Source organism: Gallinula chloropus (genome assembly GCF_964237585.1).
Source record: "Gallinula chloropus genome assembly, chromosome: 18".
Classification (NCBI taxonomy): Eukaryota; Metazoa; Chordata; class Aves; order Gruiformes; family Rallidae; genus Gallinula; species Gallinula chloropus.
In genome coordinates, this window is record NC_140103.1 from 2,660,522 (window position 1) to 2,683,663 (window position 23,142).

General features: G+C 57.6%; 1 protein-coding gene across 4 annotated transcripts in view; it reads left to right on the forward strand.

The window, feature by feature from the left end:
• The window catches only part of KCNT1 (potassium sodium-activated channel subfamily T member 1), a gene marked incomplete at its 5' end in the record, with an annotated part of 81,369 nt that overhangs the window by 55,522 nt on the left and 2,705 nt on the right, over window positions 1–23,142 (forward strand). For 2 of the 4 annotated variants that reach the window (XM_084272649.1, XM_084272650.1), the window contains 28 exons: window positions 2,824–2,903; window positions 4,114–4,213; window positions 5,432–5,488; window positions 5,793–5,841; window positions 6,344–6,403; window positions 7,226–7,300; window positions 7,507–7,590; window positions 8,017–8,111; window positions 9,833–10,013; window positions 10,109–10,273; window positions 11,050–11,186; window positions 11,412–11,475; window positions 12,061–12,169; window positions 12,612–12,720; window positions 13,172–13,321; window positions 13,490–13,728; window positions 15,282–15,498; window positions 16,073–16,178; window positions 16,288–16,464; window positions 16,663–16,727; window positions 17,012–17,146; window positions 17,328–17,439; window positions 18,053–18,154; window positions 18,273–18,356; window positions 18,742–18,870; window positions 19,185–19,205; window positions 19,902–20,205; window positions 22,137–22,199. In XM_084272649.1, the coding sequence (XP_084128775.1) occupies window positions 2,824–2,903; window positions 4,114–4,213; window positions 5,432–5,488; window positions 5,793–5,841; window positions 6,344–6,403; window positions 7,226–7,300; window positions 7,507–7,590; window positions 8,017–8,111; window positions 9,833–10,013; window positions 10,109–10,273; window positions 11,050–11,186; window positions 11,412–11,475; window positions 12,061–12,169; window positions 12,612–12,720; window positions 13,172–13,321; window positions 13,490–13,728; window positions 15,282–15,498; window positions 16,073–16,178; window positions 16,288–16,464; window positions 16,663–16,727; window positions 17,012–17,146; window positions 17,328–17,439; window positions 18,053–18,154; window positions 18,273–18,356; window positions 18,742–18,870; window positions 19,185–19,205; window positions 19,902–20,205; window positions 22,137–22,199 (3,269 nt within the window). The remainder of the gene's footprint in view (window positions 1–2,823; window positions 2,904–4,113; window positions 4,214–5,431; window positions 5,489–5,792; window positions 5,842–6,343; window positions 6,404–7,225; window positions 7,301–7,506; window positions 7,591–8,016; window positions 8,112–9,832; window positions 10,014–10,108; window positions 10,274–11,049; window positions 11,187–11,411; window positions 11,476–12,060; window positions 12,170–12,611; window positions 12,721–13,171; window positions 13,322–13,489; window positions 13,729–15,281; window positions 15,499–16,072; window positions 16,179–16,287; window positions 16,465–16,662; window positions 16,728–17,011; window positions 17,147–17,327; window positions 17,440–18,052; window positions 18,155–18,272; window positions 18,357–18,741; window positions 18,871–19,184; window positions 19,206–19,901; window positions 20,206–22,136; window positions 22,200–23,142) is intronic. The other 2 variants (XM_084272652.1, XM_084272651.1) reach the window with 1 other exon arrangement.

The following is a 23,142-nucleotide window of genomic DNA, read 5'->3' on the forward strand; positions in this document are numbered from 1 at the left end:
TTTAATAAGGAGAAGGAGCAATTAGCTTTGGGTGCAGTGTTGTGAGCAGTTGTGGCAGTTGATTTATGCCCGGACACAGATAAATTATTTGCCAAGTCTGGCTTTGGAAGTGATTAATTTTGCCATGTGAAAGCTGTGCTGGGGCAGCTCTGCATTCGGGGCTGCTCACTCCTAAGGCATCATGCTGGCTGAGCCAGCGCTGCCAAATTCTCCTGCTCACTCCCCATGTATCCGTGCTGCCTCGTGGGCCTCGCAGGAGGGTCCATGGCCACCCATTTCCCCCCTCCTCCCTCCTTGTGTGGGCAAGTGAGCTGGTGAACATGCTGAGTTGGGTGCAGAGCCCCCCCCCAGCCACTCCCCCTGCTCCTTAGGCTGGCCAGACCCCACAAGCATCAGGGAGACGCAGGCTCTGCTGCTGTCCCTGCTGCTGCTGGCTGGGGATGTTGGGGGTGAGGCATGTGAACCCCCACTGCTTGGGTGTATTTGTGTTTAAGAATCTCCCTCAGTGGGCGCTCCGAACCGTCCTGGTGGGAAGCGACTCACGTCACCGCTGAGGGGTTGGCTGAGTGCTGAGGGGTTGGCTGAGTGCTGCCAGCCGTGCCTGGGCATCCTTCCCCTCAGCACTGCAACCAGCACCAGTGCCAAATGTCTTACTGGCACCAGTGACCGCCCTGCCAAGACCGGTGGTTATTGTCACCTCTGTTTCAGAGCTCCCACAGGGACCCAGGCAGGGCACAGGGTCCACAGGGGACATGCCTGTGGGTGGGCAATGGGAGCTCAGCATTTGCTTCCCAGTGTTTTCACAGCGATGGGGATGAGATGACCCTGCAGTGTGGAGCCCCTCAGCTCTGCCTGCAGCAGCTCTGGAGCCAGAGGGGCTCAGACGGCTGCGTCTCACCCCCACTGCTCTGGGCTCCCCGATCCAGTGCGGAAGGATGGGCTCTCAGAGCAGATCAGCCACCCTGAGCCCATCGCCTGGTCCCTGCCAGCCACCAGACCAGGCAGCTGCTGGGGGCTTCCCCCTGTGCCACCCCAAGGCAGGCTAGACAGAGAGCAGCTACTGGTTAGTGGCAGAGGAATTCAGTTTGATAGCCCCTATAAAATTTGATCCCAGCCTGAGCTGAGGGGTTTCTCTCTGTGCATTTGGTTTATCTCCATAAAAGCCTCATCAATTAAAAATCTGACTTTTCAGCCTGGTCAGGGAGTCCACAAGAACCCCTGTGGAGCTCTCAGGGATGTGCCATGCTTTTTACTGGGCAGTTTCCCCACCAGCAGACGGGCTGGCTGTGCAATGCCAGTGGATGCTGGTGGGTACCAGGACAAGGGACCCCAGAGCAAGAAGGATCTCATAAAACCCATTCCCAATTTGCTGCCCAATCAGCTCAGTAAATACTTGTTTATCCCTCTGTTGTCAGAGTGAGGAGCAGCTGCTTCCCAATTAATCAAGACTGGGTGGGGTGTGTGCCAGGAGGCAACACGTGTGCATGGGGATTGCACGGCTGAAATAAGGGGGGAGAGATGGGGGGGCAGCAGGTTAAACAACTGTCACTGTGAATTTCCTCACCTTGGTTTGGTAATTCTCCTGATTAATGAGATCTTGATGACCTCTTCCAAGCAGTTAAAAAAAAAGAGTGATAATAGGAGCACTTACTTAAGAGACTTGTTGAATACAGTGAAAGAGGAGAAGCAGCTAATTCATTGCACTTAACTCCATTATTGGCTGTAGCAGCAAGGAACAGACTCTGTCTTGCTCCGAGTCTAAAGCTGAGGCATCACCAAACGGTCCCTGCACTTAGCAGGCAGGAAGGTGATTTATAGCCCTGCCCAGTGAAGAAGTGAGTTTGCAAAGGGCTCTGTGCCTTTATGAAGTGCCAGCAGAGCAGAGACTGGTTTTGCCTGCACACCCTTAATTGCAGTGTGCTTGGACCCCTCTGAGATCCGTGGGGAGGAACTTCCAGCCTTGGTGAGCCTCCCTCCCCACCTCCACTGCACGGTGATGGGCATCCACCTGGCATGAGGACACCCCCAGCCAGGAGTGGGGCAGCAGGAGGGCTGTGGATGGGGTCAGGGATGGAGGCTGGAGCAGCTGCAGATGAAGAGGTGCCCATGGTGGTCACAGGCTTCACCTCCTGGCTGGTTGCTGTGAGGTGCCCTGGCCCCTTGTCCTGGTGCCACAAGTGCCCAGCGGCTCCGAATGCCAAAGTGTCGCTGGGAGTTGGTTGGCAGCTCCTGGGTTTTTCTGGAATGGCCCAATGTGGTATCTTAGCAACAAAGGGAAATTTTCTCCTTTTAGATCCAATTTGTATTTTAACAGCTTCGATGCTGGACGCTGCTGCTGCCTGGGCAGAGCCAGGGCAGGGCCCTGCTGGGGACGCTGCCCGCGCCGGCTCTTGCTCTGCTGCAGCCGTGGTGGGTTGGAGCAGGTAAAACATTGCTGGGGGACACTGCTCCAAGGCTGCTGCTTTTCTGAGAGGCTTTGGATGTGGGAAAGTGTGTGGGAGAGGAGAAGTTTGCACATCTGATGTCAGCTGGCTGCATGTGAAAGCAAAGCCCACAAGCCCAACGCAGGACTTGGCCCCGTGGGTGGCATCAGCTGCTTTGGTAGTGGTCCATGTTCTGTGTCTTGGTGCTCGTGGCTGGTGGTACTGGTGATCTGGTATGGTGGGAGAAGCTGGGAACTTGGGTTGAGCCCAGGGTCTGCCATGGGCTGCTCTTGGGGGGGTGTCACCCAGCCAGGATGGGGGATACAGGGCTCCTGGGGGGGCTCCAGGTCTAACCACCCACCCTGCTGACAGTCTCCTCCCCTGGGTGTTTTCCCCACAGGGTGCAGGTCGAGTTCTACGTGAATGAAAACACCTTCAAGGAGCGACTGAAGCTCTTCTTCATCAAAAACCAGCGGTCGAGTGAGTGCTCCGTGCATGCCACCAAATCCCATGCCGGCTGGGACAGGGTGCTCTGTCCCTGTGGGATGAGAAGCCATTGCCATCTGCTGGTGGCCGTGTCCTCGTGTGTCCCCAGCGCTGGCTGCCCAGCCCAGGGATGCTGCTGCCTGTTGGGTGTTGGCCAACGTGGGTTGGGGGGATATGTTTGCATGGGGGGGAGGCGATGCTTCCCGCTGCCTTTGCTTGCCAGGGACAAACACAGCACAGGAGCACATTGGCTGGGAGCAGGGTGGGTGTCAGGAGCTACCTGGGGGTGATGGGGTGGACAGGGAGCAAATGTGCCCACCGCAGACCTCGGTGATGCTCCCCATGTGGGGACAGCCCATGCAGGGTGTGAGTTACCTGCTCCCACTTCAGCCATCCAGATTAGCCTCCAGTTGACTAATGGTGTTTTTATTTTCTTTCTCTGGGATGTCATTAGCTGTCTGGAGGGAGTCTGCTCCTTAATTTATAAATCCCCATTTTCTTTTCCTCCCTGCATCCTGTCAGCTTGTTAAAAAGCTGGAGCGTGGCGCAACGGGGTGCCCACAGGGAAGTTTTTAATGAAAATGTGATGAATTCCTCACTTGTAATTTGAGTAATAACCCGATGAACCGGATGGGGAGGGAGAATGGGTAGAGCAGCAGCTCTTGCCTGCTGGCCCTGTGAGCTGTGGGCAGCGTGGTGGTGCCCTGGCCCTGCCAGGCTGATGCCTTTCTGCAGACGCCTGCTAATGCGGGTGATACGCAGCTCCCTGGTTTGGCTTTCACATGTACCAGGGCCAGCAAAGTGCTGACTCATCGTTATTTCTCTCTGTATTAGTCTCCTGTATATTAGACACTGGGTAGGATGAGCAGAGCCCCGGGCAAAGCCTGAGCAAGGGTTGTGTGCTGCCCTGGGGCTCAGGGGGGTCCAGCGGTGCAGAGCTTGTGGGGAATGGGAGAGGCTGTGGTGGGGTGCACTGGGGTACAGAGGGCGCATGGGGTGCATCAGGATGCATCGGGGTGCAGAAGGCACATGGGGTGCATCAGGATGCATCGGGGTGCAGAAGGCACATGGGGTGCATCAGGGTGCATGGGGTGCACTGGGGTGCACAAGGCACCCAGGTGGTGTGGGGTGCACTGGGGTGCACAGGCACATGGGGTGCACGGGGCACACTGCCTGGCACACACCGTGCTCCCCTCTGCCCCAGGCCTGAGGATCCGACTCTTTAACTTCTCGCTGAAGCTGCTCACCTGCCTCCTGTACATCGTCCGCGTGCTGCTCGACAACCCTGAGGAGGGCATCGGCTGGTGAGTGCCGCCGCTGCCGGGCTCCCCGCGCGGTGGCATCCCCACAGCGGGTGGGGAGATGCACCACGGATTATCTTCCTCACTCCAGCTGTCTGAATTGGTATTTTAGCCAAACCTGCCGGTCCTGGTGGGCTTTGCTCCCTGCTCAAACCCCGTGGACAGGCGTGTGGGCACCCACTGGCCCAGCTGGGCACGTGGGGTGGGGGGAAAAAGTGGCAGAAGAATTCAGCATGACGTTCGTTTCCCAGTGCTGCCTGGCTGTAGGGGGCAGGGGTGCAGGCACAGGCAAGAGCTCACGATTGGGGCATCACCATGCAAGTATCTTCTGAACTCTGATGCCCTTGAAGACACCCATGCTAAGTCTCATTTAAGCATTCAGGAAGGAAATCCATTTTGCCATTTAGATCCCCGAGGTGGCTGATGATTCCATACATCAGCTTTGTGCTGGGTTTCAGTAGAAGCCTGTTTTCAATATGTCCTTGCTGTGTTTAGCTGTTTTTTTCCCCCAAGACCTAGGAGAATTAGCAATTGAATTTCCTCTTTGCAAAGGCTCTGGACTACCACGTACGTCCGCATGGTCCAAAAGTGGTTTCAAGCCTCTAAGAATTCAGCCTGACACAGACATGTACCCTGGAAAGCTTTAGCAGAGCTACAGGTCAGGAAACACTGCTTCCCTGAGGGGGTGTGGAGAAATAAAAGCTGGCTGGTGAGAGCACATCCCTGGCAGCCAGGTGGGATGGGGGGCTTGGCTCCTGGCTGCATCCCGGGTACCCTGTCCTACAGGCTGATGCTCAGCAGCTTTTGCTCGTGGTAACCTGGTTATTCCCAGCTTTCTTTGACTGTAACCTGGTTATTCCCAGCTTTCATTCACTGTAACCTGGTAATTCCCAGCTGCTGCCCTGTGTTGGGGCACAGTTCCCAGGCAGCCCGGGGCTGGGTGAGGAGCAGCACTTTGCAGCATCTCTGCTACAGTCTGAAGTGCCCCATGGGTCTCATTCACCAGTAATAAGATGTTAAAAATTCCCTGGGTGAGATGGGTTCCTGTGGAAAGCCCCAGTTACAGAGACCAGTGTGCATTTGGACCCGTGGGAGTGTTGTCTGGGGGCCACCCCCAGCATCAGGACAGAGCACCCCATGAGCCTGGGGAGTCAATGCCAGCACCCCTTTTCCTCCCTCCCCCTCTGCTGACTGCTTTCCCTGCTCTGTCTCTCCTCCTAGCTGGGAATGCGAAAAGCAGAATTACACAGCGTTCAACCAGTCCACGAAGATAAACTGGTGAGTTGAGGGTTGCTCCAGTGCTGGGGTCTGGGATACAGGAACGCAGAGGTGGATGGTGCTGGCAGCTGCCCATGGCCACGGGGCTGCTTGAGGGGCCCTCCCAGGATTAAATCAATTGACAAGTGCCATGGCTGCACCCTTGGGAAGGGCTTATCCCCAGTGCAGAGGCTGCTTGAGCAAACTGGATCACCAGTACCAGTCTGGACCCTGCATCGGTGATGGCCTGAGGTTTGCAGTGGGTGCAGGGAAAGGCACTGCTGACCAGGCTGCAGTTCAGGTCTGCTCTGAATTTCCTCTGCAGGTCACACATCTTCTGGGTGGATAGAAAAACGCCGCTGTGGGCAGTGCAGGTGAGTACCCAGACCTCAGGCATGGGCGTGCAGGAGCCGAGCAGGAGCTGGGGTTTGAGCTCTGTCCCTGGGCATCCTCTGCCTGCAACAGGGATGGGCAGCGGCTTCTCTTGGCTGAGCAGAACATGAGCTGGGGCTTCTCCTCGGGTGAAAATCTGGGAGCTATAGCAGAGGATGAGCTGTAGGAAGATAAAACCAGGAGGCTGGCTCGGCTCCTCCCCAGCCTGGATGCAGCTGTACCCATCAGGGGCTGGTTTCAGGCCCAGCAGCTGCCTGGGGAATCGCTCGTAGGAGGGTTGAACGCCCCTCAGCTCCTGCTCAGGGCTGGCTGCACGCCCGCTGCTCGTGCCTGGCTGGCGTTCACCCAAAACAGATGCTGGGAAGTGAAAGGATGAGGGCTATGTCTGTGGTACCCATCACAGGAGGGCTCAGCAGAGGCCTCTGAGTGACGGACAGTGCCTGGAACGAGCCCTCAGCAGCCCTGGTCTGTCTGTCTCTGCAGGTCAGCATCGCGTTGATCAGCTTCCTGGAGACCATGCTGCTCATCTATCTCAGCTACAAGGTGAGTGCCCCAGGGCGGGCGCTGGACAGTGATGGGCAGGCTGGGTCTGACCCCCCCTCCCTGGTGTGAATTCGTTTCTCTGTCTTTGAGCTGTCTGAAGGCTGAAGCATCCTCAGAGACGTTTGTCTCAGCGACGTCTCCGCTGGCTTGGCTGTTTGCCTTTCTCATTCCCCTTTGGGCTGCTGGATGAGTGTTTGGCAGAGCAGAGCTGGGGCATCTCTTCTTTTTCCACCTTCCTTGAAATCCAAACCTGTTTTACAAAGGGTTGCTGCTTTTTGGTGGGGGTAGGGAGCCAAGTTCTCTAAGGTTGAGGACCTGGAGCTGAGCTCGGCAGCGTGACTCTGAGGTCTGCTGATGCCAGGGGTAGCAGGCACTGCTCCAGGCCAGGCACAGAGAGGCACAAGCTGACTCCTTTGGACTGAAACCCCTTAAAATGGCCAAGAAAAGTGACCTTAACAAATGGCATCTTCTCAGGGTCCCCAGGACAGATGGCAGAAGGGACCCAGCCCCTGTCTCACCCACCTGGTTCGAGTGCCAGCCATCTGTATCAGTCACTCTCCTTCTCCATCCTTACACAAAGCCCTGCTGTCCCCTGGTTTTGGGCAGCAGCAGGGATGGACAGAGGGACGTCACAGCTGTGGAAAGGCCCAGACAGTTCGGGAAGAGAGCTGAATCTCTCTCCCACAGCCAAACCAGTGTTTTCCTGGCCGTTCTGGTGCATTTCCCCCATCTAGCAGGGGCTGTGGCGGAGTGGGAGCTTTTCAGTTGTCCTCGGGTAGATTTCCAAGCCTGTTTAATTATGATCTGTCTTTAATTCCTCAGGGGAACATCTGGGAACAGATTTTTCGCATTTCGTTCATCCTCGAGATGATTAACACGGTGCCATTTATTATCACAGTGAGTGTTTCCCAGTGACATTTTCTAACAGCTTTAAGCTTAATAAGTACTGTAGTTTGGGTAGTGAAATAGAGATAAGTGGATGTCTGGCCAAGTAGTATTTAAAGCTGGCAGAAAGTTTTTTTTTCCTTCAATATTTTCCAACATAATGACTTTCTCTGGATCGTTATCCCTGAAACATGGGGGTTTCTTTCTTGCTTTCATAGATATTCTGGCCCCCTCTGAGGAATTTGTTCATTCCTGTGTTTCTGAACTGCTGGCTCGCCAAGTACGCCCTGGAGAACATGATTGTGAGTGACTGGGTGCATTCCATACCTCTCACCCAGCTCCTCTGCCATGGGGATGCTGAGGGCAGGGGGATGGGATGGGATGGGATGGGATGGGATGGGATGGGATGGGATGGGATGGGATGGGATGGGATGGGATGGGATGTCCTTGCCTGCCACTGGCTCTTGGGTGGGTTTTCTGAGAGGCTGTGCTGGGGTTTGTGGGGGTGAGGCTTTGCCATCTGGTGATGCTGGGCTGTGGACCTGAGCTCCCCTTGAGCTGTCTGTCCTGGCTCATGGAAATGCCCATCCCTTCTGAAGGGCCAAATTCTGGCCTGACGTTCATCCAGGGGGGCATTGCTGGAGCCAGCAAGACAGCAGTCGGTACCCAGAGGAATACTTGACCCTCAGCCTCCCTGAGCTGGTGAGAGCCTTCTCCTCTCTCCCCAGAACGACCTGCACCGAGCCATACAAAGGACCCAGTCTGCAATGTTTAACCAGGTGCTCATTCTGATCTGCACCCTCCTCTGTCTCGTTTTCACGGGGTGAGTGTTGCTCTTTGATTTACTAAACCACCTCCTTCATCCTGGGAAACCAGCTTTGAGCATCCTGGGGTGACTGGCAGAGCCAGGTTCTTGAAGGGCTTACGGGAGAGGGAGATGGGGTGGGACTTTCCTGGCCGTGGTGGGATGGCCCTGCCAGGACACAGCGTAGCAATGTGGGAAGCCAGAGGGGTTCTGCCTTCAGTCTCTGTCTGCTGGCCTGATTTTTCATCCCAAGAGGTCCGTGTGCCCTGTGGGAAGCAGAGCTCTTCAAGGCTGCTGAAGGGGTTGGCCTCCTGAGTTCCTGGCATCCTTCCTTCACTAACAGAACAAGTCCCAGTTCCTCAGGCTGAGTTTTGGAACTGGGGGAGCCCTGGCAAGGAGTGTGCCTCAAGTTCCCACTCCTGTTCAGGAGCTTTGCCTTAGGCACAGCCACGTGTGCTGGAACTACGGGAGGATGCCCTGCACCACCAGCCCCCAGCGCCGGGCTCCTCCCCACCCCTCTTCATTCCCCAGCACACTGAGCACTGGGAAGATCAATTCCTAATTTAGAAACTAATTATCCTCCATAATTATATGAGTTTTAAGGGAAACTTTTTGCTGGGTACGTGTGAGGATGAGGGTGCTGTCAGAGGGAGATGGGTGGTGCGGGCGCGGGTCTGGGAGCAGGGCTGTGGGTGCTGCAGAGCCGAGGGCAGGGACAGCAGCTTTGCACATGGACACAGGCTCAGACATGTGTGACAGCTCCGAGCACCAGGGCCCACTGTGCTCACTGGCTCTGACCGTGCTCTTCCTCCCCACCAAGTTACCAGCTTGTTTGTGTAATGAGCCACCGGGGCTTCTGCTAATTAACCAGGCCCTTTACCCCACGCATTGCCGTCAGCAAGGGCATCGCTTTACAGAGGAGCCTGTTCTCATCACTGGGTACTTAGCTGTGAATTGGGCTTCTTGAATCTTCCTCGAGCTCCCTTGGTCGGTGTTTGGAGCGTACACAGCACCGATTAAGCTGCTGGATGGAGAGGAAATGAAGCTTTGAGGCTCACGAGTCTGCGGCAATAAAGATGATGCTCTGATGTGAACAACTAATGCAATTCCAGAGCTCATCAGAGCTCCTGGCCCGTGGCAGCTCCTGCCTGCTGGGGCCATGGATGTGTGTCCTGACGGACGTGGCAGGGCTGCGGTGTGGGTCCAGGGTGATGCAGGGGATGCTTAAGAAGATGACTTTGAATCTGCACTGCCTGCCTAACTGCAGGGAGGGAGGCAGCTCTGCGGCACAGCTTTGCAAGGGCAGTGGGATCTGGGTCCTGCCTTGGGAGTGCATCCCCTCAAAGCTGAGGGACCTTCCCCTGGCTGAGTCCCTCAGAGCCTGGCTGGGACAGCTGCTTGCCTCCACATTTTTGGCTTTTGCAATGCAAGGGTGATGTTCAGCACGCTGTCCATGGCGTGGTCTTACCACGATCCATCACCTGGGACCTAGAGTTCCTCACACGGCTTTGGTGAGCACCCCCCACCTGACTGACTCCTTGATCTGTAAGGGCCATTAGCTGAATCATTTCTCTTGGTGACACAAATCCACTGCTGATGCTGACAGCGTGTTACAGACAGATTTCCTCCATGCACACGGGTGGAAGTCACCTTCTTGGGTTCCTCACTGACTCCAGCAGACACCACGAGCGCTGCCGGGCAGGGGAGCACTCACTGTGGGGTGTGCTTTCTCTCTGCAGGACCTGTGGCATCCAGCATTTAGAAAGAGCCGGTGAGAAGCTCTCCCTCTTCAAGTCCTTCTACTTCTGCATCGTCACCTTTTCCACCGTGGGCTATGGAGATGTGACACCAAAGATCTGGCCTTCCCAGCTCCTCGTCGTGATAATGATTTGCGTTGCCCTGGTCGTGCTGCCGCTCCAGGTTAGACCTGCACGGCCAAGGATGGAGAGGGATGCAGAGCTGGCACCCAGGCAGCCCCACTGATGGGTGCATCAGCTCTTTGCCCTCATTTGCAGTTCGAGGAGCTTGTCTACCTGTGGATGGAGCGGCAGAAGTCAGGAGGCAATTACAGCCGTCACCGTGCCCAGACAGAGAAGCATGTTGTCCTCTGTGTCAGCTCCCTCAAGATTGACCTTCTCATGGACTTCCTCAATGAGTTCTACGCCCACCCACGCCTTCAGGTGAGGACCGGCGTGTCGCCACGCTGTGCTCGGTCAACACTGGCCCTTGCCAGGCTCGCAGCCTTGCTGGGCATGGCTGGGTCACTGCTGGTGCCCTGCTCAGCTACACTGGATGTAGCAAAGAAGATGTTAAAAGCCACCCAGCCCTGGCCAAATAGAGGGGACAAGTGGTACCCTTGGGCCACCTCACCTTGCCATCTCACTGGTGGGGAGATTTCTGCCTGATCCACCCCATATTCTGGCCAGGCCTGTTACAGCACTGTGTGAGCACATGGAGAGGGACCAGAAGGGCTCTTACATGAGTAAGGATGTCTTTGCTGAGTGAAGAATCTCAGGCAGAAACAGAACAAGCGATTGCTAAACCACAGTGCCATTTGCCCAGCTCTTACTGGAGCAGCTTCCCCACATGAGAAGCAATCTTCTTGCAAATGACTGTGCCTTTCCATCTCCCCAGGAGAAGAGCATCACAGGCGCGTTTTGGATTTGCATTTCATTCCAACACTCACATACGCTTCATTACCAGTGCCCAGCCTTGGTGCCATGCTAAAATCCTGCTCGTTTCTGTGGCTGCAAGAGGCTCTGCTCTGCTGTGGGTGTGCAGCTCTTTCCTAGCCAAGTGTTGGCTTTATTATGGAGAACAGGGTGGGGAAGATGCTGATGTGTTTCCTGAGCCACTTGCAAGACCCTCAAGCACGGGGTGCTACACATCAGGCGCAAACACACTGCAGCAGGCATGTGCCAGGCTGCCAGCCCACATGAGCCTCTCTCTCTTGCAGGATTACTACGTGGTGATCCTGTGCCCAACAGAGATGGACATCCAGGTGCGACGGGTCCTGCAGATCCCTCTGTGGTCGCAGCGTGTGATCTACCTGCAGGGCTCTGCGCTGAAGGACCAGGACCTCATGAGAGCCAAGTGAGCAGAGAGACATGCCACGCGCCCACGGCAAGGCTGGTCCTCCTGCGCTACCGAGCTGCAGAGGAGGGTCCCCAGCAGCACCAGCCCAGATGCATGACGATAGGTGTCCCTGCATGCCCGTGCTGGGGTCTCGGAGGGGGCTGGCAGCGCCCTGGCCGGTGCGGGCGGACGCCCGGTGTGCTGATCTGTGCTATTCACAGGGTCGCTGCAATCTGTTTGCAGGATGGACAATGGAGAAGCCTGCTTCATTCTCAGCAGCCGAAACGAGGTGGACCGCACTGCGGCAGTAAGCCAGGCCTGGGGGTGGCACGGTCGGGAATTGCTGGTTTCTCAGGCGGGAAGGGACTGGGGTGGTTGCTGTGTCTTGTCTCTGCGTGGCACACGAGTGCACCAGGAGGCAGCTGGGGCAAGGCGGGGCTGAGTGCTGAGCTCTGTGCCATGGGTGCCAGCGCAGGCTGTGTGCCTGGAGTGCTCTGGGAGAGCTCACCCCGAAAATCACCTTCCCTAATGCAGTTTTACCCCAGTCAGGACAGGGCCTTTGCTGGGAAGACCTTAGTTTGGGGGCTCTGCTTGTAATGATGCAGGCAGGCAGCGACTGTGGAGAAACACAGCGGTGGCATGGGGACAGTACAGGGATGTGCAGCAGCACACTGCCAGCCCCCACGGGCTCACCTTCCTTCTGCCATCCCAGTTTCCATCAGTGCCGGGCTTTGGGGAGCAGGGGAGAGCGGTTACCCCATTAGTGGGTGCTGGAGCAGCTTTGGCCATACATCTCCACAGTGGCTGGGTGCTCTGCAGGTCATCCTGGGTGTAGAAACACTGGGGGACATAAGCCATTAGACAAGCAGCTCTTGTTGTTCTCCTTGGCTAGGACCACCAGACCATCCTGCGAGCCTGGGCAGTGAAAGACTTTGCTCCCAACTGTCCCCTCTACGTTCAGATCTTAAAGCCTGAAAACAAGTTCCACGTCAAGTTTGCGGGTGAGTCGGAGGCAGCGGGCAGCACTGCTCACTTCCCTGTCTGGGCTGTCCTACCTGCTGTCACGGGTGTCTCCAGTGGTGTGTCCTGCTGGGGGAGTCAGGGATGTTGAGACACCTCCTGATTGCTTTATTGTGATGCACATGAAAGCCTGCAGCAAAGTGCTTGGGGCTGGCTCCAGGGTGGGCTGTGTGGAGACACATCAGCATCCCCACAGACACAGGGAAGGTGGCCTTGGTGGGCTGGTGTCTGTTTGTCTGATTTCCAGCCTGCATCCCTGCATGAATCCCACTTGTGGTGTTCCCCCATGGGTTGTTGATCGGCTGAAAGCCCTCCCAGACTGCCAGGAAGCACCCAGCCCATAATACCACCCCAAAATTACCACATCCCCAGACACACCCATCCCTCCCCCTCCCCACTGTGACGGTCCCTTCTGCCTTTCAGATCACGTCGTCTGTGAGGAGGAGTGCAAATATGCCATGCTGGCACTGAACTGTGTCTGCCCAGCTACCTCCACCCTCATCACGCTGCTGGTGCACACCTCCCGTGGCCAGTGAGTGCTGCCCACCCCTGCCCACCCCTCCCCATCCCTCCCTGCCGCCTCTGGGCTCTGACAAAAAGTTCTGCCCCATTGCTGCCTCATCACTCTCACCCCACGCTCGGAGCTGTTTGCCAGCACGGGCTCTGATCCCTGCCTCAGTGCCTCCCGAGAGCCCTCGTTAGATAAAAAGGCAATTAGAAACGGAAAGGAGCTGATCCCCAGCCTGCAAACACCGACAGCTCTCGGGGATGAGTTGCTGTGATCTCACTGCTGCTGGTCGAAGCGGCAGCTCCGGCACTGAGCAGCTCTTGTGCCGTGGGCTGGGGCTGTGCCAGGGTCTGTGCCAGCGTCTGGGGGGGGTCCCATCCTGTCCCTGGGAAGGGGAAACCTGTCCTGTCCCTGGGAAGAGGGGTCCCATCCCAGCAGAACGGAGGGGTCCTGTCCCAGCACACTGCTGTTGCAGGGAGGGCCAGGAGTCCCCGGAGCAGTGGCAGCGGATGTACGGGCGCTGCTCGGGCAACGAGGTCTATCACATCCGGATGGGCGACAGCAAGTTCTTCATGGAGTACGAGGGGAAGAGCTTCACCTACGCCGCCTTCCACGCGCACAAGAAGTGAGAGCAGGGGGTGATGGGCAGGGCTGGGCAGGGCTTAGCATCCTGCTGCATCCCTGGGGGCACGGGGCTGGGGCTGGAGGGGTCTGTGGGGTCCTTTGTGTGGGGATGAAGCTCCAAAGGGGTTTTTCTCCAGCTGTGAATGCCCACATCACGCTCCCGGCACAGGTACGGCGTCTGCCTGATCGGCATCCGCAGGGAGGAGAACAAGAGCATCCTGCTGAACCCTGGCCCACGGCACATCATGGCAGCGTCCGACACCTGCTTCTACATCAACATCACCAAGGAGGAGAACTCGGCCTTCATCTTCAAGCAGGAGGAGAAGCAGAAGAAGAAGGGCTTCGCGGGGAGAGGCACCTACGATGGCCCATCCCGCCTGCCTGTGCACAGCATCATCGCCAGCATGGGTGAGTCGGGGGGGCCTTGGCGGGGTGGTGGGGGCAGTGGGGCTCCCTGGGAGGGCAGGGTAGGATCCTGCACATGCTGCTCTGACTCCTTCCCCAGGTTTGGCTTTATGTTGCAAACTCCTTGCCGTGCCCTCACCTGGGTGTTGCTGGGAGCTGCTAAAAAATCCCTTTCCCTTCCCCATCCCGATCACCTCCCCTCTAAAACACACCCGGCTGCTTCTACCCTGGGTGCTCTCAGCAAGCTCAAATACCATTATTAAAGCTTGTGATGTCCATTATCATTAAAGATATTTGCATAAATCCCCCAGGCCCTGGCTGGGAGGATAAAACACCATTGGCCACATCCCAAACCGTGTTTCTCGTTGGCAGCCCCATGAAGAGCAGGGTTTGCTCTGCAGCGAGCGCTGCCTTGCTGCAAATAAAAAATACCATGAGTCATTACTTCCAGATTGCAGCTGGGGAAAGTGGGGTTTGGGGCTGCCTGGAGAGGCTGCGCTGCCCGAGCCGATTATATTTCAGGCAAATAATTTATGCATTTGTACTCACGAGCAGCAATTTGCATAGATTATCCCCCAGCAAGCCCCAGAGCGCTTTGCTGAGCAGCATTTGGCAGCGCTCTCATTACGGGGCTCGTTTGCGGAGGGACCTTTGGCAATAAGTAATGAGAGGGAGAGAAATCACACGAGTGTGGGGCAGTGGGGTCCAGTGAGCCCAGTGCCTGGGACTTGCTCCCTGTGGAGCTCCCCATGTTCCTCAGCATCTGAAAATCTCTGGTTGGCTGAGACTCGGGCGAGAGGCTCAGCAGGAGCTTCTCATGGTGGCTTTGTAGCCCTGCTCAATACCTCAGAAATAGGTTTGATTTTTGGAAGCTGCTGGAACACAGGATGGGGAGGACTCTCTTACCCCGTGTGATGACTTGTGTCTGACCAGGAGGGATGTGGGAGGTGGATGGGGGTGCTGTGCTGCATCTGGAGCTGCCCATCTGCCTCTCCCTGGGGCAAAGGGACCTCCACGGGGAGGGCAGCATCCCAGCAAGGGCTAGGCATGGTGACATCAGCTTGTTCCTAACCCAGCTGGGGTGTCCCAGAGCCTGCAAATGTCTGCAGGAGCGGCTTAGGTAGGGGAGCTGTCAGCTCTGAGGGGCAGTGGTACAATAAAAGCTGTGGCAGGGGGAAGTTTTTCAGGCTCAGCGAGCAGCAGGGGGGCAAAGTGGTTCAGCCAGCACCGTGGAGGTTGCCTCAGCAGGGGGACGGAGAGAGAGGGTTAGTTGCCAGGTCCAGCATCCTGTGCCAGCCACAGGAGCGGCCAAGCTGTGCCCTGGGGAGATGCTCCATGCCTGAATTCTCTGGGTGGAGGTTGCTGGCGGGTCCTTTGCCCACACTCCCCATCCCCATGCATGGCTTAGCCCCGTCTGAGATGTATTTAGTGACTCTCAGCCCCGTGTGCCCCACCTCAGCTCTGTGCAGGGCTCAAGGCTGCAATGCTTTGCTGACGCAGCTCTTTTTCACCTCCTTATAGCCTGTTTGCCTTGCTCCCTTCCCCACCGTGTCCAGGTACAGTAGCCATGGACCTGCAAAACACAGAGTGCCGCCCTGCTAACAGCAGCAAGCTGACGCTGCCGGCAGAGAACGGCTCCGGCAACCGCCGGCCCAGCATCGCGCCCGTCCTGGAGCTGGCTGACACCTCGTCCCTGCTGCCCTGCGACCTGCTCAGCGACCAGTCGGAAGATGAGATGACACAGTCGGACGAGGAGGGGTCGGCGGTTGTGGAGTGAGTCACTCGCCTGTGCTCGAGCTGTCTCGCCATGCGGAGAGTCAGGGACTGTTGCCCATGATGGGCGTCCGGTGGTGCCTGAGGGGTGCTCGGGCTGAGCCCCTCGGATTTGGCATAAGCACACGTGCTCAGCATCGCCCTCCTGTCCCGGAGCTGGCTGCCCTGTCTCCCTTTGGCTGGCAGTGCTGCCTATTTACACTCCCGTTATCATTTGCACAGTGAAAGAGACTCTGAAATAACATGTGTTCTGTGAAATTCCAGCTGCTGTGGGAGAGTTGGCCAGGTGCTGGGACAGGCTCCCCAGGGAAGGGGTCACAGCCCCACGCTGGGCTGAGGGCAAGAGGCATCTGGATGATGCCCTCAGTCCCATGCTCTGGCTCGGCTGGGCGTGTGTGAAGCCAGGATTTGGACTTGATGGTCCTTACGGGTCCCTCCCAGCTCAGGAGACTCTGTGGTTCTGTGATTCTGTGGCTCTATGAGTTTTGCAGCGTTTGCTGGTGACATGCCTGAGCTTCTGAAGGTTTTTTTCCCAGCATCTAAGTGTTGTCCCTGTCTCCTCTCCCTGCTGCAGGTACGTGAAGGGCTACCCTCCCAACTCCCCCTACATTGGGAGCTCCCCGACTCTGTGCCACCTCTTACCTGAGAAAGCCCCTTTCTGCTGCCTGCGGCTGGACAAGGTACGATGGGGATGGGAGCAGTGGCAGCTCTCCTTCCCTCCCTGGAACAGTGGGTGGGCGGGCAGCTGAGTCCCCACATTGAGTCCCCATGCTGCCTTCCACTGCACAGGGCTGCAAGCACAACAGCTTTGAAGATGCCAAAGCCTATGGGTTTAAGAACAAGCTGATCATCGTTTCAGCAGAGACAGCTGGCAATGGGCTGTACAACTTCATCGTCCCGCTCCGGGCGTACTATCGGTCCCGCAAAGAGCTGAACCCGATCGTGTTGCTGCTGGACAACAAGCAAGTACTTTTCCACAGAGGTTTCCATCCTGCTGAGCCCATCCCTGTGTTTTCTTGGGTGTCTTTTCTTTGGGGACACGGTTGGGTACCTTGGCTGATGTTGGCCCCAGGGACACATGTGTGGGGTTTGTGTCTGTACCTGACACACGTATTATGCTTGCTGAACCATGTTGCTCTCTGCTGCTCTTCCTCCAGGCCTGAGCATCACTTCCTGGAAGCCATCTGTTGTTTTCCCATGGTTTACTACATGGAGGGCACAATTGACAAGTAGGTGTTTCCACCTGCAGCTGTACAGTGATGCCTGAATGTATTACATTTACCCCAGCCTGGACTCCTGGGTCATCCCATGAGAAGCCCCAGGGGTGGTACTGTAGAGCTGAGCCCACCCTTGGCTTCTTGGGATGTCAAACCACCTCAGTAGATGGGAGCAGGTGGAGAGCTGGTGGTTGGGAGCAGCCTGGGCTTGATGTAGGGTGCATGTTGCAACGTGCTCCTTCTCTGCGTCGTTTCCAAGAGCTGACCCCAAACCCTTCTCTTTGGCCACTGCCCAGCCTGGACAGCTTGCTGCAGTGTGGCATCATCTACGCTGACAACCTGGTGGTTGTAGACAAGGAGAGCACGATGAGCGCTGAGGAGGACTACATGGCAGATGCAAAGACCATTGTCAACGTCCAGACCATGTTCAGGTGAGGGGTGAGCACTGCTCTGGCTCTGGCACAGCCAGTTACCTCTGCTGGAGACAGTCTGGGAAGGGTGCTGGGAGCTGGGGTGGTGGCTAAGGACAGTGGGTCTGCCTCAGGCTTTATGTGCAGGGAGGGCTCTCACTTGCCAGTGAGCGGCAGGACAGTGGGTCTCTTTCCATCACAGGCTCTTCCCCAGCCTCAGCATTATCACGGAGCTGACCCACCCCTCCAACATGAGGTTCATGCAGTTCAGAGCGAAGGACAGCTACTCTCTTGCCCTTTCCAAGCTAGAAAAGGTAAGAGAAGGTCTTCCCCTGCATGGGGGTCTGGGAACTCAGCACAGAGTGACTGCCTTTGAGCTCCTTGAGGTCCCACGCTCTTCTGCATGGTTAGTGTCACCCACCTGAGAGAAGCTGCCATGAACAAGTGTGCAGGCTGTCCATCGTCAGACTTGCCACCTTCTTCTGTGTATCAGTGTGTTTATTGGGTGACTGGAGCTTGTGCTGCTTCACCTGCTGTTGTGCTGGGCACACTGGGCCTCTGAGTCAGGTTTGAGGCAGCGGGGTCACTGTACTGATGCTGATCTTCTGACATGGGGGGAAAGGACCCCTGATCCAGACACTGGGGCAGGTGAAAGGGCCCCATCCAGCCCGTGTCAAAAATCCCAGCCATGCCTCATGTCTCACACATTTGCACGGAGAAGAAAACCTTTTTTCACCCAGAGTAAGGAGGATGCTGCCCTGGTCCCCTCCCAGCACACCACTGTGCTGGTGTCCTCCTGTTTTCTGGGCAACCTGTACATGGAAGGCTGTGTGGTTTGGCTTTGCTAAGTGCCGTAGAAGGATGTGAGCAAGCCCCTGCCAACTGTGTTTGGCTGCAGGTGCTCACACCCCCCCCTTCCTCTTCCAGAAAGAGCGAGAGAACGGCTCCAACCTGGCCTTCATGTTCCGGCTGCCCTTCGCAGCCGGGAGGGTCTTCAGCATCAGCATGCTGGACACGCTGCTCTACCAGGTGAGGACCTGCTGGGCTCTGGGGCATGGACCCCTGCAGCCCTGGCCACCCCCTCACACCTCCCAGTGAGCAACTGAGCAAACCTGTTCTCGGGCTTCTTCCCAAATGTCTCCCCCAGTCGTTCGTGAAGGACTACATGATCACCATCACTCGGCTGCTGCTGGGTCTTGACACCACGCCGGGCTCTGGCTACCTCTGTGCGGTAAGTGCCGGGTCCCTCTGGATTGAAACCACTGAGCCAAGTCATAGTGGCTCTGGAGGGATCCGTCACCCTGTGTATGGGGGTGGGCGGAGGGTTCCCCTCTTCTGGGAGTTAGGGAAGGCAGCAGTAGGTAGAGATGCCAGGTCACTGCTCCCCTGCCTCTATGTGGGGAGCCTCCGTGCTACCGAAACCCTAAGAACTACCACAGAGCAAAGCCCCTGTTCTGAAGGCCGGGCTGGAAACTGCCCCTGGTCAGTTTGTGGGGCCCATCTCACTTTTGGGATTGCCATGGCGTAGCTGGATGAAGCTGAGAAGCAGCCTTGAGATGCTCCTCAGCAGGCTGTGCACAGCACAGGCTGGTTGATGCTTGCCCTCTGTTGCTCAGATGAAGATCACTGAAGATGACCTGTGGATCCGGACGTACGGCCGTCTCTTCCAGAAGCTCTGCTCCTCCAGCGCGGAGATTCCCATTGGGATTTACAGGACTGAGTCACACATGTTTGCAACCTCTGAGGTAGGAGCCTGTGCCAGGAAGGGGTCCTGGCCTGGCAGAGACACGGCCACTGAGGCTGGCCAGGTCCATGAGGCTCTTCAGACCTCAGTGGCGGTGGGGAGCGAGGGCAGAGGAAGCTCTGCCTTTGCTTCCTCAGCAGCCCCGTGCTGGTGGTGTCCCAGTCCCCCAGCTGGGTGAGCTGGCTGGATATACGGGCCCATCTCTCCAGGCAGCGGCCCGGCTGCAGGCAGGGGGGTAATCTCTCAAGCCCGTGGGCAGACGGGGCACAGCAGGGCTGCTGACACCCGCTTTTTCCTTCCGTTCCCCCTCCACAGCCCCACGACATCAGAGCGCAGGTGAGTGATGCGTCCAGCCCCGGCACACGGGCCGTGTCGGGAATTATCCGCTGCCTTGGGCACCCCTGAGCTGGGGGCTGATGGCGGGTGAATGGCTGGGCCTGGCTGGCCGGGCAGCTCCTCCGGCCACCCACAGCCACCCACCACCCCGTGCCAGCCGTCAGCCCGGTGCTGACAGCCCTGCCAGGGGGGATGCCAGCCAAACCTGGGCAGCCTGGGAGGAGGAGAGGCGTGAGGTGTAATTAATGGGGATGAGGAGCTGGGGAGTGAGCCAGGCACCAGCGTAAATACCTTCAGCTTTCGGCTTTGCAGGGAGCCGAAAGTTAATGAAACGGGATCCACCTCTTCCTTTAAACCGTTTAATTAACAATTCCTGGGGATGGCTGCACCGGAGAGGCAGCAGTGTGCCTGCTGTGAGCATAAAGAGAGGCAGGGGCATGGCTGTGCCTTGGGCAGCCCTGAGACAACCTGGTGAGAGCCCTCGGGTGCCTGTTGGACTTGGCTCAGCAGTGTGTACCCCACATCTGCCCATCAGCACAGCAATGATGAGCCGGGAGGGTGCACGTGGGTCAGAGGGAGGATCTCATCCCATCCCATGGGAGAGATCCCACACCATCAGGGACAGGGCTGGCTCTTCTTGGCTCCCCCCGACCCCCTGGCGCCCTCGGTCCCCTCCGTGACCTGCTGGGCTTCCAGTCACAGATCTCAATCAATGTTGAGGACTGCGAGGACACGAAGGATGTCAAGGAGCACTGGGGCATCAAGACCAGCCACCACAGGAACTCCTGCTCCAGCGACCAGTCCGAGCACCCGCTGCTGCGGCGCAAGAGCATGCAGTGGGCACGGCGGCTGAGCAGGAAGGGCAACAAGCACTCCAGCAAGACGGCCGAGTGGATCAGCCAGCAGCGCCTCAGCTTGTACCGGCGCTCCGAGCGGCAGGAGCTTTCTGAGCTGGTCAAAAACCGTATGAAGCACCTGGGTTTGCCCACCACCGGCTACGGTAAGTGCCGCTGGGTTGCGCCGCTTCTCTGCAGCGGCGCATCCCGCTGGCGGGCTCCTCAGGTAACCCCGTGCCGAGCCGAAAACCCCAAGCTAAGCCTAACCCCAAGCTAAGCCTAACCCCAAGCCAAGCCTAACCCTGCTGGCGCTGCCAGGCCCAGCTCCAAGCAGCACCTCATACCTCAGCTTGCTTTGTGCTTCTGCAGACCAACGCGTTCCCGGCTGGGGTCCCGCAGTGCAGATCCCCCTTGCCTGCAGCATCCCCCCCCCCATCCGACTGCAGGCAGCCACCCCCATTTCAGGACTCTGGGCTGGGTCCAGGAGGGAGTTTGCAGCAGCAGAGTTACTCTCTTCCCTTCTGCCTGCAACTGGACCAAGCGCTGCTCTGCAGCCTTCGGGCACAAAGCCCTGCTTGCCCCCTCTCCCCCCTACCCCTGTTCTGGCCGTGCAGGAACGATGGTCCAGGACACACTGACTCCAGGCCCTTGTGTGCCCCAGAGCCCCCAGCGTGGCAGGGAGAGGTGACACCCCATCAGCTGGTACAAACCCCTGTTGTTACAGAGTTTAATCCTTAATGAATCTCTTCCATGGAAGACATGTTGGTAGCTGTAGGGCTGAGTGGTTTGCTTCATTGCGTGTGACAGTAGCGTCTCCAGCTGTGAGGAGCTTGCAGGGTCCCTCTGCGCAGCAGCGTTTCTTGTGAAGCTTCTCACCTGCCTGTGGGTGTTGGCATCTGTGTCCCTGTCCCCCCTGCCCGACAATTCCCCACCCCTTGGTTGTGACAAAGTCTGTAGCCCACAGCTTGTTTAGTTTGCTTTATTGGGTTTGGTTTGGGTTTTTTCCCCCTTTCTTTTAAGCCATCCTGTGCTGCTGCCTGTTTGCTCCATCCTTGAAGAGCATCTGTCCCCCCCCTTCACTGTCCCCTGCCCGCACGCAGGCTGGCACCGCGCCCCAGCTGGGATGGGAATGGATTTTGGGAAGCGGGAGGGGGTGAATCCTCCTCTCCCATCTTGGCTTCTTCCCTCAAAGCCCTGTGTGAGAGAGGATGTGAAGAAATGCAGTGCAGGAGTGGGGCAGGATCTGGGGTCAAACAAGCTGGCTGCAGGCATCACCAGCCACCCTGGGGAGGGAGAGTGGCTGCGGGAGGACAGTGGGGACAGGGGTGTGACAAGTGAAGGGCTGCAGAGCTGCATCCCATCTCCCTTTTTTCCCTTCATGACTAGTCCCACAAGTTTCCACTGCTTTTCCTGGGGCCCATCCAGCTGCCTGCAGCTCTGTTGCAGGGCTCAGCCCCACTCACAGCGTACCCCCTTTAAAGCAGTGGCGTTTCACAGCTGCTGGGGCTGGGAGGCTGGGAGCAGCTAAAGCCAGAGCTGCCCCTCGTGTGCACCCCCTCCAATGATGCACAGGGGAAGGCAGAGGCAGCTTCCCTACCTGTACAGCATCCCAGGGGGTTCTCCCTGCATCCCAGCCCTGCCAGGATGCTCGGGCCACCATGACCTGGATGAGCAGCAGAGTTGGGCATCCTTCTCCCAGCCCATCCAGCAAATTTAGGCTGGGGGATGCTCCAGCGAGTGGAGAAGTGGTGAGGGGTGCAGGACCCGTCTCCCATTTTCAGGGGGAGGGGAGGGCAGTGCCTGGCCGGGATTGGAGCACTGGGCATGGGCGGGGTGGGGACCAGCAGCTCCCTTTGTGCGTCCGGCTGTGCTGGGACTGTGCGTTGTCACCTCGTGTCACGGTCAGTGTCTGGCCTCTCATGGTGTTGCAGAAGGACACGTTGCTCTGCCTTCTCCCCACCCCCTTTTTCCTTTTCTTTTGCTCATTTTATCGCTGCAGCGCAGGAGCTCGTCTCTGAGATTTGCCAAACCATGGCTTGCTGACCTCTCTCTCTCTCTCTGTTTATGTCTGTGCCTTTCCCTGTATGTTCTGTAGAGGATGTAGCAAATTTAACAGCCAGTGATGTGATGAATCGGGTAAACCTGGGATATTTGCAAGGTAATTCCCTCTCCCTGGGAGTCCCGCGTGACTCACGGTGTGCAGCGTACAACAAGATCATGCCAGCTAAGCCCAACCCCCCCCCCCTCGCCGGTTTTCACCTTAGACACCCCAGCCTTCCAAGCACTGATCCCTTGGGTGGTGTTGGAAACCAAAAGGCTGTCCCTGCAGCCGCAGGGCTCTGCAAAGTCACGGAGATAAAAGCCTCAGGGACCCCTTTTTTCCAGTTAAATTCTTGCAGGGAAATCACAGCCCCGGGCTGGCCTTGAACAAAACCCTCCCTCCCTTGCTCTGCAAGTTGGTTTTGGTCTCTGAAGCCAAGCAGCAACTTGAGGAGGGTATTTTTTGGGGGGAGTGGGGGGAGAGATGCTGCTGCTGCCATGAGATGCTGCAGCTCCCGTGCCTGCCCCTTTGCCCCTTGGCCACACAAGGGTCAGCCACAGCTCTGGGGCAAGGGCAGCGCTTGGAGAGCCCCTCCCTGCCCAGTCCTCGCTGTGCGTTCCCCAACAGCTCGCCAGCATTAGCAGACGCTGGTTTTGGGCGTGGGGGATGCTGGGCTCGGCAGAGGCAGCAGCCGCAGGGACACCCCGCTGGCCCGGGCGGGAGCTGCGGGGTTCCTGCATCCTTTGCAGCCTGACGCAGGGGTGGGAAGTGCCCTGGAAAAGCCCCTTCTTGCACAGCAGCGCCCCCAGCCCTGGTTTAGGCTTCCCCAGCCCGCGCTTAAGGTGAAACGGTGGCGTTTTCCTCCAACCCGTGTCCTTCCCGAGAGCAGCAGCCCCGGTAGGGCTCATGGAAGCCCCACTGCCAGCAGAGTATATTGCCAGCTAGGCAGAGCTCAGACCCCGCCGGTATCTCCCCTCCCCCAGAAGTGCTGGGGCAGAGCAAGACCCCCCCTCACCAAGTCCTGCCATGGAGGAGCCCAGCTCTGTCCAGTCACCCCCCT